We start from the raw sequence: 19,971 nt of genomic DNA, 5'->3' as shown, positions 1-19,971 counted from the left end.
TATTGTCTGCTTTGGGCTTACCATTCCTTCACGGTTTTGTTTTTGGGAACTCACGAGCAACTTCCCAGTGGGTCACCCATCATGGGATTGCTCTAGCCCCCTTCTCGCTTAACTTCGGAGTTCCTATGGAACCCGAAGCCAGTGAGCTCCCAAAATGCCTCGTGCTAGGTAGGGATGAGAATATACATTTAAGGATCACTCCCCTGGACGATGTGAGATGTCACAATTCACTCCCCTTAGGGGCCCGACGTCCTCGTCGGCACACACGCGGTCAGGGTTAGACTTTGATACCAAATTGTCACATCCCGGCCCGGGGCGGATCACTTCCCGGGCCCGCTCCACCATTGTAGCACGATATTGTCCACTTTGGGCTTACCATTCCCTCACGGTTTTGTTTTTGGGAACTCACAAGCAACTTCCCAGTGGGTCATCCATCATGGGATTGCTCTAGCCCCCTTCTCGCTTAACTTCGGAGTTCTTACAGAACCCGAAGCCAGTGAGCTCCCAAAAGGCCTCGTGCTAGGTAGGGATGAGAATATACATTTAAGGATCACTCCCCTGCGCGATGTGGGATGTCACAGTCTGAAAAATGTGAAAGCATATATAAATGCTTGTAATTGCATTCTCTATGCTTAGATGATAATTACGTGGTCATTTATATTTTTTAAACCCTCCAAATCTCATGAATAGTGTTTTTTATTTGAGTGCAAAATAATATTAATTATTGTAGGAGTGTGAAAAATGTAAAAAAAAAAAAAAATACACAATCACTCGTAGTGACAAATTTTACAACTTTCGATAAGGTGTTAACTTCGAAATCTGACACCATAATCAATAAATTTTAGATTTTGATTGTCTTTTATGAATTATTCTACTCACGGAATTTCAATTTTTAAATTTTCATTATTTATTGATTTAAAATATATTTTCTTTAACGGATAACGGGTCGGGTCATATTACCCGTTTACTTTAACGGATGTTACACGACATGATCCATTAAGATATCGAGTATGTCACAAAAACGACACAAACACAGAAACACACGACACAAATGCCAGGTCTACTTGGAACCTGAATAGGCTGAATTGAATCTTGATTTCCTTGATGTGGCATGTATGAGCATGAGAATTTTTCCTTGGCTGTAACACAAGTGGTACACCATACGTTATTATATAAATGGTAGAAAATTTTATTTTGTCTGTTATTAATTTTTTAACACAAGAATCTCACCACTTGTATAGAGACACATGATGTACCACCCTGTGTTTCGAGCACACTAAAAATCTTTCGTAAGAGCACACCATGGTAAGGTAAGTGAAGATTTTGATGTCCTCGAGTATACTCACTAATGCTGCGAATGCTAGAATAAAAATGATCCAAGGATACTCTTCCTAACTTTTCTGCTAAAATGTTCCCCTATGATTGTATAAAGGCTAGCCACAACAATGTACTAGTGAGCAGTGGCAGAGCTAAGATTTTACTTAGAAGAGGCTCAAAAGTCTCAATCTGAAACGTTTTTTTGATCTTACAAAAATTATTGTGCTGTGTGGTGAGCAATCGACGTTTTGTGAGTTTGGTATGGTGTCGTCCTTATCATCATTTTCCTTAAATCTAAACTCCACGTCTCTCTGAATTTCTTCCTCTCTCTTTCCACTGATCCTAGATAAAAATTCTCCTCAAAGCTCATAAGTAATAGATTGCTTGAACTGCATAGGAGCAATCAATCTCAAATCTAAACCCAACGAACAAAATTAAAGTAAAAATGTTGGACCCTGAGGCTACAAAAAAAATCGTAAAAATCATAAGTATAACAGTAAATGCTAAAGGGTCCGCCTCTGCTAGAGAGCTGCAATAAAAGATAAATGTACAAATTCATACCATAAGACAGTGTGGTTCGAAACCAAACTATTGGATTTATATAGTGCGAGGCCCATTTTAGACTAGGCCCATTTGTAGTTGGGTACCACTGTCGACCCGGTTACCGGAGTAGCGATGCCTAAAACCCTGTCTGTCCCCCTTCCCCGCCAATGTTCCGGAGATTGGGGTGTTTGGCAACCCAGAAAAACGAAAGAAAGTAAGAAAAAACCAGAGGTTGGAGGGAGGGCGGCAGAAGATGGAGGAGAAAGCAAGATGCTTGGCATTGCTCGGATTTGGAGCTCTGCTAGGCTCTGTTTCCACCATCCTTCTCTTGAAGTTTCGACCAAGGTCAGTCAATCACTAGAGTTTTTTTTCCGTTATCAGTAGCTGATTGAGTTGATTTTCGATACGAATACGATGATATTGGTATAAATTCTATTGATTTTTCGATATGAATATGGTGATACTCACTGATAAAGGGGGTTTTGGTGTGCTGGGGTTGATTTATCTACTTCTTACTCCGTAGGAGTGTCAACGGATGCGATGAAAAGGGAGGTGAGTTGCATAGTAAGTTACCCAATTGTTATTTAATTTGTAGAGAAAAACTGTTTATTTACTTGGTGGTAAGTTATAATTGGTCTTTGCTTGAATTGGGTTTCAAGTAAAAAATATGTGAAGTTTCTCACTTTATCGTTAAGTGATAGCTTATGCAGGAGTTTCACCAGTGCACCATGTCTCAATTTTTTGTAAGATGTTTCATTCTACATTATGGTAGGAGTGTAGGACTGAAATGTTTTGTTGGGTTCATGTGACATTTTGGTTTGCTAAATTCAGCACCAACTTATGATTCGAGGACATATAATAGAAGTGAAATGCTCGAAGAACTTACCGTTGCTACGTGTACCTTGTGCCGAGTAAAATTGAATCTGTAAAAGGTCTCTTCGAGTCTACAACAATGCCCTATTGCTCACAAGTGAGCCTAACCACCTGCATAAATAAATGAAAAATGCTTGCTTGGAAAGTGGTCTATGTAGATTGCAGCTGTCTTGATACCAAATTCATGGGTTTTTTGTGTTCACCTTCTATTTTGACTTACCCCATCTGTCTTCCATTAAGTTTGTAGCTATGATGTTTGTTTTTCTCCTTCTTTTGTCGTTTTTATTGTTATTCCAGGTATAGAGCCTGTTTCCAAGACACGAACAAATTGTTGTGCAGTTCCTGGGAATGGGAATAACAAGATGGCTGGTGTAGATCTTCTAAGTGATGAAATAGTTTCTGAACAACTAACAAGGTATATTATCTTTATTCCTGCAAACCATTTGTTTGGCACTCTCTCCTATAGTGATCATACATGATTAGTTGTTTCATAATCTGTCCTTTGATTTATTGAATACCTACCACATTTCTTTCTTCTTTAAAGACATTTACTTTCATAGCATTCATTTAAACCAGGAAAATTCTGTAGCCATTTATTCAATGCATTTTAAATATTAAATGTCATTAGGTTCTGAATTTTTGACAGTTTCCATAGAGCATTATTTCAACATACAAAAGGGTTTCTTCACAAAGTGCAAGAAAATGGAATCAGCAATCCTTAAAAAGCATAGATCTTAAGTCTACATCAAAGATGTGATAAAGCTGGCAAAATACTCAATGAAAAGGGCTAGTATGGTCTTCTTCGCGTTCTTTACTTACGAAACCTGTACAGGACTGAAAAGAGGGAATATTGGACTCTATTTTTAGATTTATTTCTTAATATGAATATTCTTCTTATAAGAGAGCATATTATTAAATATGCATAAGAATCCTTTATGACTTTTCCAAATAACAAGGATTTTTGCAAAGATAGGACTTGAGCCATGGTGGGATCTTCTGATATGGTTTACATAGCTATACATGCTGCCTTTTGTTTTCAACAGGAACATTCAATTTTTCGGACTTGAGCCTCAACAAAAAGTTACTGCATCCTATGTTGTGGTCATTGGTCTTGGAGGAGTTGGAAGTCATGCTGCATCAATGCTTTTGCGATCAGGGGTTGGGAGGCTCCTCCTTGTGGACTTTGATCAGGTATCTCTGTGAAGCCTAAGCATTACTCGTGTCTTGGGCTTCTCCACCTATTTCAAATTTCTTGGGTTGATTCTCTAGTTTTAACATGATAATAAAGCCTTGCAAAGGTTCCTATCTCTCAAAAAGTTTCTGAATTCGCTACTGCTGCTCAGAAACGGAATGTTGATGTGTTTGGGAATTAGAAGGAAAAAGAGGAGGGTATTGAAAAGGATTTTGTGTAAGAGATGTGTTACCTTCCTTGTCAATTTGGGGCATGAATTGGAACTGACTATGGAATATAAAGAGGTTATTGCCCAAGAGGTTCTGCAAGAACGCTGTTCCCTTCCTTATCAATTTTGAGCTTGAACTGACTAAGGAATATAATGAGGTTATTGCCCAAGAGGTTCTGCAAAAACGTTGGCTCCATAATCTGGGAGTACCTGGTCACAGGAGGTTTTGCATTCGAAACCTCCAATCCCAGTTCCCAACTTCTTTGTTCATTTTCAAGTTGTAGGTTTGTCTGCATTTCCCTAATTTTCAATTTGCAGCAGGGGTTGCATGCACGGTGGGGTGTTAGCTTTACATCCATTGTTGGCCCATTCCCTAGTAGCTTAAGCTTTTGGGCTCTAGTGGTTGTCTAGTGATCTATACTACTTATAAAATTATTGATGTGGTTGCAGCCTGCACGAGTTATGGATATAAAATCCCACATCGGGAGTTGGAAACCTTGCATTACAAATATCTTGGGCCTGTCCACATCCAATTGGTTTTGGTCCTCTAATTGTAACAGCTATCAATTATCTTATCATTTACCTGCTAAATGTAAATAGATATAAACTAAAAAAACAAACAGACTATGTCAAATTTTGTACAGTTGTTGGTGATACTAGGCAATAGAGATTATTTATTATCAAGTGAGATCTCATACTCTCATGAAGTTCCGTTTCAACATATGCAATCAAGTAATTTGCAATAAATTTATCTCCAATCTAATCACAGAATCTTGCTTTATTCATTTTCACACATATTCTTATTTTGATTGGGTTCACTTTTGGAGGTATTGCAAGCTAGACATCTTTTACTTGTTTTCTCCAGCTTGAAGAGGATTTTAAGAAGTGTTTTTATTACTGTCTGAGATCCACAACTTGTGTTTGTAACTGGTTTATTTTCGTCTTTGAAAAGCATCTATATAAATTTCATAGAAGTGTTGGATGCCTAGCTTTAGGAGAGCATCCTTCTCCACATTCTCCCCTATCTCCATCTCCTAAAATCTTCTTTTCTAAATTCTTTCTAACATCTTTACTTGTATGTTCATTTCATTACAAGGTATCAGTTTCATCACTCAATCGACATGCTGTTGCAACAAGAGCAGATGTTGGCATCCCAAAAGCTCAATGTCTGAAAGAGCATTTCTTGTCAATCTTCCCAGAGTGCCACATAGATGCAAAAGTTTTATTATATAATGAATCATCTGAAGAAGAAATCCTTGCGGGTCATCCTGATTTTGTTTTAGATTGCATTGATAACATTGATACAAAGGTACCACTATTGCCTGGAACTGAAAGTAGTCTGAATGTTTTATTTTAGCTAGCCTTTTATTCTGATTTCTCGTTTAATAAGTCACTAACAATCTGTAAGGTAAATTTAATAATATCTGTACTGTCTTCCTTTTTTATTTGAATATCTTCGTAGGTCTATAGATCAGTTAGAGAGAAGGTCCATTAGTTCTTAGTTTGATATCGTATATGCAACGATTACAGTCTCATAATAATTCTTCGGTGACCATGACTTAATTGCTTCATCCATCAGATATGGTATTTGGGGAACATATTTGATTTTGGCGCCTGTGATAAGTTGCAAATAAATGCTTGGTCATTTAATTTATGGATGCAGATTCTATCCCTTCTCTGCATATACTATGTAATTAGACATGTATATGTCACTTTATGTGAAAATATGGGAACTGCATTAATCAGATGAATTAATTGATTTATGCCGCAGGTGACAAATCATTTAATATGCTTCCATTCTGGCCATATACTTTTGTTGTTTTGTACCTTTCTCTATGATCAATGAATAAGCATCCTATAGTCCGTTACAGGGCTGTACTTGCGAGGAAATGCAAAGCTGCTTCTAAAATAATGCAAATGTTGAAGCGCATCTATAACTATTCTCCTGATATAATACCACTGTACATGATTTTCCCCTGCACATCATTTTGCACGAACGAGTGGTTGAGATTTGACTAAATCTTATTTAGATAATCTCAACTGCTCATTAGTGTCTTTTGATGCTTAGGAGAGCAAAGCTCATCCCACTACATGCATCCCACATTGTAGAAAGCCTCAACAAATATCTTTCAGTAGTTGTTTTACAAGCAGTACTGTTTTTTGTTCTGGAAATTATTTGTGTATTCTATTAGGAACTGAAAGTTCATTTTTCAATTCTTGATTTATCATATGTAATAGGTGGCACTTCTTGCTGCGTGTGTACGTAGGGGTTTGAATGTATTATCAGCAACAGGAGCTGGTGCTAGAGCTGACCCAACTAGAATACGCGTTGCTGATTTAAGACAATCAACAAATGATCCATTATCCCGATCTGTAAGGATCTTGACTTTAATTTAATTAATAGTTTTTGTAACACAAATAATGATTTGTCGCCAGGATCTTTTTCACAATTTTCTATTGCTAACCCTTGCTATGATTTTATTTTTTATTTTTTTTATATTTTTTATAGTGGAAATAGTTTTTAGCTTTGTGCAGTAAATTGTTCCAACACTTAAGTACCTGTATTTTGCCAGAGCTTCTCATTTTTTGTTGGCTTTCCGAATTATTGCATGTAAAATTCATGTAGCATTAGTCAATTGTTTATTGACAATTTTCTATTAAGATACCTTTAAAATATGTTGATGTATTTCTTTAGTATTTCTGGTCAATCTTTTGAGCATATTAGGGACATCTTGTTCCTCAACTTTTTCAGTTCATCTTTATTTTAATTAATATATTTGTACGTTAATGTTTTCTTGTCAGACAATCTAGTATGCTATGTTGCCAGATAATGATGTTTTGTTGGGATTCTTGCATTGCTCTTATATCTCTTTATCAAATTGGTAATCACAGGTAAGACACCGTTTAAGGAGAGATTATGGCATTGAGGGTGGCGTAACTGTTGTATTTTCATTAGAGAAGCCTAAGGCAAAGCTTCTTCCATTCAAAGGACCAAGTGGAGAGGAAGAAAATCCTTCAGATTATCAGGTAATGATTTACTTTAATTTATTTGGTTATTTACTTCCATTGAATTGTATAGATCCCAGGAGTCGTAAATTTCTTAAGGTGTTGTAAAAAAATTCACTGTCTTCTTACTATGACATCAGATCCTACCGGGATTCAGGGTTCGCATAATACCTGTTCTTGGCACCATCCCTGCTATATTTGGACAGGTCATGGCCTCCTTTGTTTTGACACAACTGGCTGGATTGCAAGTTCAAACAGAGCCTATAGTAAATTTGGACATTGACCATTACCGGATGCTTCACCAACGCCTTATTGAACATGAGGAGTCATTGTATGGAACTGCCTTGCATGTCCAGGTATGGAAAGGTCTCCTCCCTTAAATTTTGCTCCTTTGAGGTTGCCGTACTGTTGAATGTTTGGGAATGGCTATGGCTTTTCTAACTTCTTTTAGGATTTCTTTTGATTACTTTAATGGGATGATATAGGTTTGTTCTTAACTGGGTCATGTGTAGTTGGGGCTGTGGAGCTGTTGGACTCCCAATGGCTACTAGTATTTTCTTTGTTCTTTATTGTTTTTGTTAATGAATTAGCATTTAAAAGCTTCCTGTAATAATAGCATGGAAATTACATAATGCATCCCCTCATGTCGAATCCAAGAGTGGTTCTATGGTGACATAAAGCGTTCTTTCTTTTGTAAGGTTCCTCGACACTGATGAGCTGCCTTCAATGATCATTTCAAGAATCCACTCCAAATGGTTGTGGGGCTTCTAATCAATGGAATGCTCCGTTAATTTGATTTAGTCCTCTGAAATTATTCTCTATATTCCTTATCAATATTTTAGTCAATACTGCGATGGACTAGGATTTGTATCTCATGTCATTTTTGAAGTCACAACTGACATATTTTATGCCAAAACACTGTTTTTGGTTTTTTGATCTGCGAATGTTTTAATGTTCCGTTCGAAGTGCCAATTATTAGTCAGTAGGATAGGATAGTTATAGTCAATGTGAGCACAACTTTAGACCGATTTTTACTGGTATGCAGAGGAAAAAAGAAACACGGGCTTATTCATCAGAATTAATTGTTTTGTGGCTGTTCAGTGTTCTTATTCTCTTAAAATATGCATCTAAGTAATGCTGCAATACTCATTTGCCCCTTCTAATAGGTGGATGTTGAGGAAGTGATGTATATTGCAAAAGAGTTGTGGCATGGAAGAAGTGCAAGAGAGCCATTTGCCAAAGATGTAGGACGTGGGATGTGGCGATCGGTAAATGAGTTAATGCTTGTGAGGTACGGATTCACTTTTGTATTACCATTGATCAGCAAGCATATAATATTTCATGTTTAAATCTCATAAATGAGTACCTGTGTGAAACAATGAACTTGGTAGAGAATCCTTTGTTCTTTAAGCACAAACATTTGAAGGATTAAAGGTTTATTTATCACTGAAGTGTTCAACTTCTTGTTCCTTTCTTCCAGGTGGGACAGGGAAAAGCCGGCATCTGTATCCAACCTAATTCTCTTAAAATTTAAAGAGGTATGTGAGAGTATATTCAACTTTTGGCACACTATCGGTGCTTCGTTAAACCTGGAAGCCAGCTATTTCGATTGAATTTGGTGTTCATAAAATGCAAGTACATGCTAGTTCTCATATGCCTGCAATATTTTTTGTCTTTCCTATTCATGTCAAATTGTTGAAGTTCTTTTCTTTCTGTATGGTAGACGTTGAGTTCCCCAATTAATGGTCAAATAGATCGGCATCTAAACTAGTGGAAGCTTTGAGCTATCAAAATCGTTTTTGGTTTCGTTTAGTACGTATAAGCTTGAAATTGTTCTCCCTTCCCTTTTGCAAGTGACAAGTTAATTTCGATTTTCATTGGGTTAGTAATAATTTCCTCAGAATCACGAGGAGATGTATCCTAAATCATTCCCATTTACCCCTAATTCGAACGAGGGACTTGCTGGGACACCATGGGATGAATTTAAGTGCGGTTAAACCTACTCTCATACGAGCTGCTGGCAGTTCGTTCATCTGACCGTAGACTAGAGCCACTTTTGTTAGGAATGCTAACCTCGTAGCCGACGGCAACCAAAGCAAACTAGAAATCCTCTTACCTGTATGTGATAATATGGTATGATCTGCATGGTAATGTGATTTGCTGGTGTAACGAAGGAGTCTGATGTCGATGCAAGTTTTTATAGGTGTTGTGTTAGTTGCTTTAGAACTTTATTTTGTTTCTTCGTTTTTTACGGTTTCCTAACATGGTCTGCTTCTTCTGTTCAGGCAGATGAACATGAATCGACTACTCTGGAGGATATTAAAGAAAGAGAATCAGAATTTTTCGATAGAGTGACCTCTGTTCTGAAGCGCGCTGAGCTAGAATTTGGCTTGTAACCAACGAGGCTCGTGACTCGTGAGCTGAGACGGAGTAACAACTCGTGATCTGAGAGGGTCTCTGTAACTGACATCCTTTGATACATGTACGTCTAAACTCGATCGATATAAAGTTTGGATCCGTTTCAGCAGCGTTTCAATCTTCACCAAATATGTATTTTACATGAACATGGTTGTTATATTACTATTGGAATTTGAAACTGGGCTTCGAAACAAAAAGCGTTTTTTGCATATTCTGGGAATTATTTGTGTTTTCTTTGAACGATAAAAATTATTATTCGTCGTGAGATTTGATTTTAAGATTGCTTGTTTTCCTTTAAGAACAACTAATCACAGCCATACGTATGAAGCAACATTCTGTGCAAGGGTGCGATGTTCGCACAATTTGGATTTTATATCAATATTATCATAAATTTAGGGTATTAAATTTGGTTATTTTATCAAAATTCCCCCGACGAAATGAGACTAAAGTAAGGGCTAGGTGTTGTAATTTACAAGTTATCTAGGGTTATTTAGGTCTTTTGAAAATTTCATTCAGGACAAACAGCGGCCGCGGGAAAAAAAAACTACCTGAGAGAAATAGCAGAATGCTAATCAGACAAAGAACAAGGTCCCTCCTAATCCCAAATTTCTTCCGCCGGTTCACGACAACCGAGTCGACTCAGCCCCAACTCGCCGCCGCCGCTCCATCCCCGGTAGACCCGGCCCGCCTCCTCCGGGTCTGCACCATTCTCTACCAGCAACAGAACTCGCCCGAGTCACGTCTCCACTCGAACCTCAACTCCTCCGCCTTCCAACTCACCCACGAGTTCTTCCTCCAGGTCTGCAACTCCTTCCCCCTTTCATGGCGGCCCGTCTACCTCTTCTTCCGCTACACTCAGTCCCACCACCCCGATTTCACCCACACCGCCGTCTCCTTCAACAAAATGCTCGACGTCATCGGCAAGTCCAGGAACATCCAGCTCTTCTGGGACACCCTCCATGAGATGGGACGTCGTCGTTTGGTGAATCGCAAGACTTTTCTGATTGCTCTCAGGACGCTGGCCAAGGCCAGGGAGTTGAACAAGTGTGTCGATTTCTTTCACGCCATGAATGGGTTTGGATTTGGGTACGATTTGGGGAATTTGAATATGGTGGTTGAGGATTTGTGTGGGTCGAAGCTCGTCGTTGAGGCGAGATTTCTGGTTTTGAAGCTGAAGGAATCGATTCGGCCCGATGGGTTTACTTACAGGTGTTTGATTCAAGGTTTTTGCGATGTGGGTGATATGATCGAGGCTTCAAAGATTTGGAATTTGATGGTAGATGAAGGGTTCGACCCGGATATCGGTGCCGTTGAGAAGATGATGGAGACCCTTTTCAAGACGAATCGATACGGCGAGGCGCTGAAGGTTTTCCAGATGATGAGGGTGAACAGAATGGAGGATTTGGGTCTCTCAACTTACAGGCTTGTGATTGAGTGGATGTGTAAAAGGGGCAAGATAGAGGAAGCACATGAGGTGTTTGAGGAAATGCACAAGAGAAGGATTGAGGCAGATAATTCGACATTGGCGTCACTGGTTTACGGGCTTTTAGCAAGAGGACGAGTTACAATGGCGTTCAAGGTTTTGGAAGGGATCGAAAAGCCGGATATTAGCTTGTACCATGGGTTGATCAAGGGGCTTTTGAGGTTGAGAAAGGCGCGCGACGCGACGGAAGTGTTTAGGGAGATGATCAGAAGACGGTGTGAGCCTAACATGCACACTTATATCATGCTATTGCAAGGGCATCTGGGGAAGAGAGGGAGGAAGGGATCGGATCCTCTGGTGAACTTCGACACCATTTTTGTTGGGGGTTTGGTGAAGGCAGGGAAGTCGTTGGAAGCCACCAAGTATGTAGAGAGGGTGATTAAAAGAGGACTCGAGGTCCCTAGATTTGATTACAACAAGTTTTTGCACTATTACTCAAATGAAGAAGGGGTGGAGATGTTTGAGGAGGTGGGGAAGAAGTTCAGGGAGGTCGGGTTGGTGGATTTGGCGGATATTTTTCAGAGGTACGGGGAGAAAATGGCGACAAGAGATAGAAGAAGAAATAGGGCAGTAGAGACGTGAAGAGGGGTTGTGAATTGTGAGTCCCTAGACTTTTAGGGCATCTGTCCGAGAAAATTTTAAGTTATTAAATTTTTAATACACATATCTCATTATTTGTATAATAATACGTGAAGTATCATCTTCTGCTGAAAAATCTCTCCGTTTGTCCGATCACTATAAGTTCCCTGACCAATCACGGACGATCTATGTGATGGAAAGAAGGGTATCTAGGATTAGCCTTCCCCAAATCCGAGTAACTATTGTTTGAGGTAGAAGATGATGATTCTGTATATACAGAGACAGACAGACGATAAAATTTATTTAACCAGTGCCTATTTTTGCATTACTTGCAATAACTTGTTGAAAACTTAACGTTATAGAATTTATTATGAATTATTTATAGCTCTATAGAATTTAATTATCTTTACGGTTTTAGATTCATTTTCCTTTGTTATTTGGGACTTGGATGTTATTTTCCCCAGTAGGATTATGAGTTGATGGGGTATATAAAACTTATTTTTTTAATGTTTGAAATTACGTCAATATGGCTAATATTTTTGTGGGATATTAGAAAATTAAAGAAAGATACGAAAATGAGGAGTGATGTTTAAACTTCAACCTATGCTTAAGAAACTCTTAAATGAACATACTCCACAGATGCCTTTCGAACGGCGAGAACCAGTTCGGGCATATTGGAATCGGTCTCAATTACAAAAGATTTTAGGTGTTTTGCCGGCCCATATACATAGAATGCAATCTCATTCTTATTACAAGGATTTCAATCAATTGCTACTCATCGCTAAATCGTAGATTAAGTCCATAGAACCGACTAAAATCATCAGATTTAATCGATATTCTCGACATATCGATTAAATATTTAGAAAAACAAACAGTCTATAAAGTTATATTTTAAATTTTCAAATTTTTAACAAACTTTTATTATTTTTCCGAAAATACTGTATGTCTATCAATATTTTTACAAATTTTCATTTTACACAGACTTAGATTTTTATCAATAAAACTTAGTATTTTATCGATCTTGTGGATTTCGGAGATAGTGTTCTAGGTGTGTTTAGAGTCTTTAGACGCTTGCCTAGAAATTATATTGAATTCCAACTTTATTCAAAGCCGACTAGTGCTGCACTTATTTTTCCAGATTCTTAAAACCACCAGTTGCATTTTTCTTAGCCAAAACGTTATCGACTCGAACTAACCGACCAAGAGCCAAAATCAAGCCCAATTCGCCACCTGGCATGACACGTGGAATGCAACCAGAACAAAACGGTAAGGACCCCCCTAATCCCTCCCAACTAAATCCACCGACAGTGCACTTCCCATTTCCCCCACACAGTTGAATCGAGATCCTCATTGCCATTCATCACTCTGCATGCAAATCGACGTGTCAAAGTCTCGACCCACAGAACCACGTAGCAGCTACAAACGCACCCCACCTCCACGTGTCACATTCTCATAACTCCACCGGTTATATATACGGATTTGGATCCTCTCCTGAATTAATGGAAAGAATTCTCCTGACCTATCATCATGGACCGTTAGATTTTTATCCAACGGTTACAATTATTATAATTTTAAAAGAACCTTCTGTTTGTAGCCATTGAATTTATCCAACGACCTACGATAATATATCAGGAGGATCATTTCCATTAGATCAGGAGAGGATTCAAATCCTATATATACGGCCACCTTACCTTCCGGTGTACCAAAAGAAGATACAGAAAAGAAGAAAGAAGTAAAAAACTCGAAAAGCATTCCAAGTGTTTGTTTGAAAAGAAAAAAATCGTGTCTAATTTCGAAGTGCGTTTTGTGGGTTTTCAATGGCGTCGTCGAAGCAAATGAAAGATGAGACAGCTGCCAAGGCAGCAGCGAGGCTCGCTGCCGATGAACCGGCGGAAGAGACTGTCGTGGTGGAGACTACTTATGTGACTGATGACCAAGGGAGGCCAATAGAGTTTGCACAGCGCGAGGAGAAGCCCGGTGTTTTCGGGTCAATGATGAAGGCAGTGACGGGGACTTTAGAGCATGCCAAGGAAGCTGTGGTGGGGAAACCCCACGAAGAAAGTCAGGTTCAAGAGAAGGGCAAGGAGTATAAAGACTATACCACCCAGAAGGCGAAAGAGACCACTGATGCAGCCGGGAAGAAGATAAACGAGTATACTGAAACTGCTGAGGAGAAGGCGAAGCAGGCCGCGGAGAAGGCAAAGGAGACGAAGGAAGCGGCTCAGGGGAAGGTGGGTGAGTATGCGGATTACACAGCTGAAAAGGCGAAGGAAACTAAGGACACCGCTGCTCAGAAGGCGAACGAGGCTGCTCAAAAAGCGAAGGAGACAAAGGACAGCGCGGCTCAGAAGGCAAAGGAGGCGAAGGATGCAACAATGGGGAAAGCGGGCGAGTATACAAACTATGCAGCTGGGAAGGCGAAGGAGGCGAAGGACACAACTGTGAACAAAGCCGGCGAGAACACCAACTACGCCACCGAGAAGGCGAAGGAGGCGAAGGACACAACGACGAACAAAGCCGGCGAGTACACCAACTACGCCGCCGAGAAGGCGAAGGAGGCCAAGGACACTACGGTCAACAAGGCTGGTGAATATACCAACTATGCGGCTGAGAAGGCCAAGGAGGCTAAGGATGCGACGGTCGAGACAGCAAAGGAAACCAAGGACTACACGGCTGAGAAGGCTAATGAAGGGAAGGATACTACCGTGAGCAAGTTGGGTCAGCTCAAGGATACCGCTGCCGGTGCCGCTCAAAAGGCCATGGAGTACTTGTCCGGCAAGAAAGAGGAGACCAAACAGAAGGCTGCCGAGACTGCTGAGAAAACAAAAGACACGACTTCTGAGACTGCAGAGAAAGCGAAGGTATAATTACTAATTCTTGATTAATACATGTACGTTCATATAAACAAACAACATTGGATTTATCATTATGTAACAAACTTTTTTGTGTTTTGTAGGAGAAACTGAGTGAGACTGAGGAGGAAGCGAGGAGAAAGATGGAGGAGTTGAAGTTGCAAGGAAAAGAGTACAAGGATGAAGATGCTGACAGGGCACGCGAGGCACGTGACATCGAGGCCGAGAAAGGGCAGGCAGCGAAGGAAAACATATTCAGCTCGATTGGGAGCATTCCTGGTGCCATCAAAACCAAGTTGATTCATCCTACGGATGTGGTGGAGGAGTCACGTGCCGCACGTGAGAAAGGGAGTACGGGGAGAAGGACCGTTCCTGTTGTGGAGGGGGTGGAGGTTGATGTGGCGGAGACGAGGCCTGGTGCTGTTGCAAGCAAGCTGTACGAGTCGGACCAGAAGCATAGTCAAAACTTCAACGACGTGGGTCGTTTGGATGGGGAGGGTAAAGCGCGAGTGGAGACCCGCATTGATGACGAGGGCAAACGCGTGGAGCGCCTCGACAAAATGTGATCGCGTCCAACGTGTGTAGCGTGGACCTGACTCCACCTTTGTAATGTTGTCGAACTTTTGTTTTTATGTCGTTTTTTGGGTATGTTGCGGTTTGGCTTACATAAATTGGCTTTGCCATCTTTATCGTGTATAACAGGGTTTGGTTATGACCTGCATCTTGTGTTTATCATGTACACTTTCTTCAAATTCACCATCTTCTTAAGCTCAAGACTTGTCGATCGTGTCATCGACATAGTGAAGGGAAGTGTTTGGTTTACCAAAAAAATCTTGGGCGTGGATGAATTTTTATGGGCTTAAGTGCAACTTCACCCAAATTTCATCACAAAGTAACAGGGCGATTAGCCTGAAGCGGGAGAGACCCAAAGCTCCCTCGTTGGCAGTACTCACCAAGTCAAGTAATCGATCCTGTAAATTTGTAATGCAAGAATCATGGCGGTAATGCAAGAATCATGGCGATAGAACTTGTACTTAATTATGGGATCTTGAGAGTGATAAAAGTAGTGATTCGCTAGACATTCACCATGTTCAGAATGTTTACATCATCCATAGATGAAAGTGAGCTAAACCCTATTTTATATGGACGTCGTGATTGCTCGAGTGAATTAACATTGATTTGCGCAAGTATCTATAGTTCGGGGGTGCCGATCGACCAGGGATGAACATAAACTTGTAAGCGACGACCACGGGGAGAAACCAGTATCCGACTAGGGATGGACGTAAACTCGTAAACCACAGGTTCAAGGGAGAAATCGGAAGGGAACTGTAACCAACTAGGGATGCACATAAACTTAGTAAGGATAATGGTTACACTGAGAGTTTATATGGTTTGTTGGTGTCGCATAAGTGTGTATGTTTCTGGATTCAAGTAGTCTGAACTAGTAGTTTTAGCCCCCGCACCGCACGTTGACGCGGGAATCAAATGAATTATAAGTATTGTATTTAAAAATTAGAATAAGGAATTAAATTAATGTGTTAAGTATTGTGCGTGGATATATAGAAACTATTTACATCAAATATAAGCAAAGTAGTTACACCAAAAAAAAAAAAAAAAAAAAAAATATATATATATATATATATAGTAGCTGTTGACAACTCTATATACATATAAAGTGTCGTTCAGAACATTCAACTAAATCTCATAATGTTTAGTTTATACGAAGTAAATACGTACAAAGAAAGAGAACTCAGTCGTACAATCCAAAACAGCAAAAACAAAACAAAAATGTTTCAAAACTTCTATTGTTTCCAGCATTTCTCAACAACAATCACAGAAAAGGATCAATTGGGTGCTACATTTATTTTCTTTTAAATGAACATTATATTAATCCAGTAATCCACTTGCATATTCATTTCCCATTTTAAACTCCTATCAAATTATCCATAGTAACTACATTGAAATATTTTAAGCTCGACATGGCTGCGAAGGAATCAAAGCTTTTAGCGGTCACTTTTGTTTTGGAAGATATTTTCGCATTCTGTATGCCGTGCGAGGGATCCGTGTGGAGAAATTTTTGATCGTGACGGGAATACGGATGATATATCATGTGTTTTTATGTAAGCGGTGTAAATTTTTTCTTTTTAAGTTATTAACATTTTAACATACAAATCCCACCATTTGTTTAATGACACGTGGTGTACCACCTCGTGTGACGATCGCATTGAAAAATCTCTTGGTGGCGTGACAGGGAGGGCTCAAATGCACAAACCAATATTATTTAGGAACATCATGATGTTATTCCTACCTGGAGAACTTGTGATAGTATACAAAAAAAAACGACTAAACTCGAAATCCCCAACACAAGATTTTAATTTTCTAGCACATTGTTCGAGCGCTTTCACATTCACAATTTTGAATAAATCCCGACCTTGCCGTGGGCAGTCCTGATTAATTAACATACTAGAGCAACATTAGGATTATGAAATATACTAGTCTTTTTGCACGCGCTCATGTGCGTGCGGAAGACTCTTTTATAATTATGGCGTTCTATGATAACGATTTTACCATAGACGCAAACGGGTTAAAAACTCCTATATTACTTGCAAGAATGACAAGGTTGTTGTAGTATAAACGGTTCTCGCAAGGTCGTTCTCCACAGGGATTATTAAATAATTCGAAACAAACCAAATTCCAATTAATTAGTATAAAGCAGAAAGTTAAGATGATTGATTTTATAACCTACTTAAATTAAAACGAATTTAATTAATAAAAACAAACTAATCTGCAATATTAAAGATGAAGGGGAAAGAAAAATGTTTTGGAAAAATCAAATTAAGAAAGCACAAGGGTTCCACCATCACCTAGCAATCCTATGTATTTTTACCAATTACTTATGATCTACGCATGCCGCTTTAAATGTTAGGTTTTTCTAATTTATATTCTACTTGGAACCTCCAACATAGAACGTATATTTAACATGCAACCCGTTCGGACATTCAGATCAAATCTAAACATGAAAGACTCATTATGCTTTATGAAAACCCTTTGAAAAACCATGCAACCCTTAGGATGTGGTGTTCATCTTAAGTGAAATTACAATTATTAATCACAAGAAGCCAAAGTCAATTTCAGGGAACCTTCCGACCAAAACTACATCAAATTACTTTTCTAAAGATCCTAATGGTGATCAGGCATTAAGACAATTAGATAGTTTTAATCACGGTGATTAATAATTCAAAGTATGCATGCAATCAATCATAAACAATTAAATAAAAATTACATATTCATGCTAAGGCTCAAGGCTTCGCCCTAGCAAAACGAATTAGTTACGCAAATTCATAATTGAAATCATAGAAAATATTATTAAGAATAAAAGGAATGAAAACGCCTTAAAGTAGAAAATCTCCAAGAACCCTAACAATTCTCTCTATCTCCAAAGTTGCATAAAAGTGAGCCCCCTCCCAAACTATGGCTGACTAAAACCTTTTATATCTCTCTCAAAGCCAGTCGCACAAACCCTAGGAACCAAGTGTGACATCCCACATCGTCCAGGGGAGTGATCCTTATATGTATATTCCAATCTCTACCTAGCACGAGGCCTTTTGGGAGCTTACTGGTTTCGGGTTCCATGGGAACTTCGAAGTTAAGCGAGTAGCGTGCGAGAGCAATCCCAGGATGGGTGACCCATCGGGAAGTTCTCGTGTGAGTTCCCAGAAACAAAACCGTGAAGGCGTGGTCAGGGCTCAAAGCAGACAATATCGTGCTACGGTGGTGGAGTGGGCTTGAGTTGTGGTCCCCCCGGGCCGGGATGTGACACCAAGTCTCTTATTTCCACTAGGAAGCCAACTAATAATAAAATACATTAAAACATAAAGTCCTAATTAAACTAGGATAAACTGCACACGTTTTAGCCTCAAATCTCCTCCAAATCCAGCCCATAATAGTTTATTTTGAAGATAAGAACGTTCTGAACACATCTCCAGAAGGCCACTAACCCATCCGATGTCATCTTGGGCTCCAAAAATGTAATTCAAATCCAAAACGTCATTATTCCGGCACCGCACATTGCTCCTTTATTTTATCGCCAGAAAATAACCACTTGGTGGAAAAATATGATATTTTGATACAATCAAGCTAAGTGACTCACGAACATCCTCCAACTGGAATTACTCCAAAATTCATCCATTTGACCATGTTTTGCTCTAGAAGAAGTCGAAAGTCCTATATTGGAAATACAATTCAAAATATCAAAATTCTTCAAAAATATTAACAAAAGTATACTAAGAATAGGGTAAAATATATAATATAAAATATACTCATCATTCTACACGCAACTTATACAATTTAAATGTATTTACCTACGTAGATTTGAAAAATGAATTAAAGATTAAAAGAATGAATGTAACCTTATCATATATCTGATAGAAGCAAAATCTCTTTGTACACAACATTTCTTGTGAAGACTCCCATAACAAACCGCCAAAACATGAAAGCACAATATTTCGAAACTCTTTTTTTCACAACTTGCAAAGTTGGAATTTTTCTAACACTTGCACTTGTTGAAGGAACTGATCACATTATATCCATTGAAATGTAGATAACCTTTTATTTTTCACGGCTCTGAAGTAAATTAGTCACACACAAACGATAAATGAATTAGGCCAACACTATTATTAACCCAAAAAAATTGCAAAAAATTCTACAAAGTAGCAAGACATGAGCAATCAAAACCCCAAAACCCGACTATTACAATGATCTTTTTTTTTTTTTTTTTTTTTAAATAAAAAACTGAAACCACTGCATAAGTCATAAATTACACCAGGAAGAAAAATTAAGAGACCTTTGCAAATTGCAATTAGTCATAAACCTAACATTTATAAACAGTAACACTTTTCATCACAATTTTTTTCCTGTTACATATTTCAACATAGAATTATTTCTTTATTTTTCCAAAGCTTAATCTATCACTAACCTACAAAGAACCATCCAACCATTCTCTATACCCCACAACCAACCACATAAATTTTAACCCATAACACTTATTTCACGACACAATTTACCATCTTGCCTATTCTCATCTTCTCTGTGACAGCCCATCCCGAGAAAATTTAAAATGTACGTGTGAAAAGACGATTTTGCCCCTAGCGTTATTTTTCGTTGTGTAGTTGTTCTTTTTGGCTTGGTGTGGTTGGTTTTGCACCACACATTCACCCTCACTGTTTTTATCCTTTCCCTGCACCTGTCCCGAGTCCCCTTTCCCATCCCATTATCCTTACACGTACGGACACACACCCAAACCCATCAAACCTTCATAGATCGAAGAATCCAAGCACATATTCAGGCTGGTGAGGCTTGTAGGAGTCCAACCATACCCATTTCAGGTAAGAATACCTTCGTTTTCACGTTGAACTCATGATGCCCGATTTTGGTACTGTTCATGCACACGTGATTTCTCACGTTTTAGGGAATTTCAAGCTTGTAGGAAGCTTGGTGAGGT

At 39.0% G+C, this 19,971-nt stretch overlaps 3 protein-coding genes across 4 annotated transcripts; all 3 read left to right on the top strand.

The window, feature by feature from the left end:
- Nucleotides 1-2,003: 2,003 nt before the first annotated feature.
- Nucleotides 2,004-9,768, top strand: LOC103959453 (tRNA threonylcarbamoyladenosine dehydratase). 2 transcript variants are annotated; one of them, XM_009371800.3, is made up of 11 exons: nt 2,004-2,205; nt 2,384-2,424; nt 3,031-3,148; nt 3,777-3,924; nt 5,230-5,442; nt 6,372-6,506; nt 7,026-7,160; nt 7,280-7,495; nt 8,306-8,430; nt 8,620-8,677; nt 9,425-9,768. In XM_009371800.3, exons 1-11 carry the CDS (start codon nt 2,114-2,116, stop codon nt 9,533-9,535), a joined length of 1,392 nt encoding a protein of 463 aa, XP_009370075.2. In that variant the 5' UTR covers nt 2,004-2,113; the 3' UTR covers nt 9,536-9,768. The 2 variants fall into 2 exon arrangements, with proteins under 2 accessions (XP_009370075.2, XP_009370076.2); XM_009371801.3 differs by having other exon boundaries at nt 2,005-2,205; nt 2,384-2,412.
- A 166-nt stretch (nt 9,769-9,934) lies between these two features.
- On the top strand, nt 9,935-11,678 carry LOC103959452 (putative pentatricopeptide repeat-containing protein At1g26500). The gene has a single exon (XM_009371797.3). It carries the CDS (start codon nt 10,123-10,125, stop codon nt 11,620-11,622), a length of 1,500 nt encoding a protein of 499 aa, XP_009370072.2. The 5' UTR covers nt 9,935-10,122; the 3' UTR covers nt 11,623-11,678.
- Nucleotides 11,679-13,317: 1,639 nt separating this feature from the next.
- On the top strand, nt 13,318-15,192 carry LOC103959451 (late embryogenesis abundant protein ECP63-like). The gene is made up of 2 exons (XM_009371794.3): nt 13,318-14,480; nt 14,576-15,192. The coding sequence occupies exons 1-2, from the start codon at nt 13,437-13,439 to the stop codon at nt 15,035-15,037; spliced, it is 1,506 nt and encodes a 501-aa protein (XP_009370069.2). The 5' UTR covers nt 13,318-13,436; the 3' UTR covers nt 15,038-15,192.
- The last annotated feature ends 4,779 nt before the right edge of the window (nt 15,193-19,971 follow it).

Source organism: the organism of the source record quoted next, unplaced genomic scaffold (assembly GCF_019419815.1).
Source record: "Pyrus x bretschneideri cultivar Hongxiangsu unplaced genomic scaffold, Pyrus_bretschneideri_v1 Contig41, whole genome shotgun sequence".
NCBI lineage: Eukaryota > Viridiplantae > Streptophyta > Magnoliopsida > Rosales > Rosaceae > Pyrus > Pyrus x bretschneideri.
Note: the sequence above shows the minus strand (reverse complement) of the source record. Positions and strands in the feature narration are given on the sequence as shown.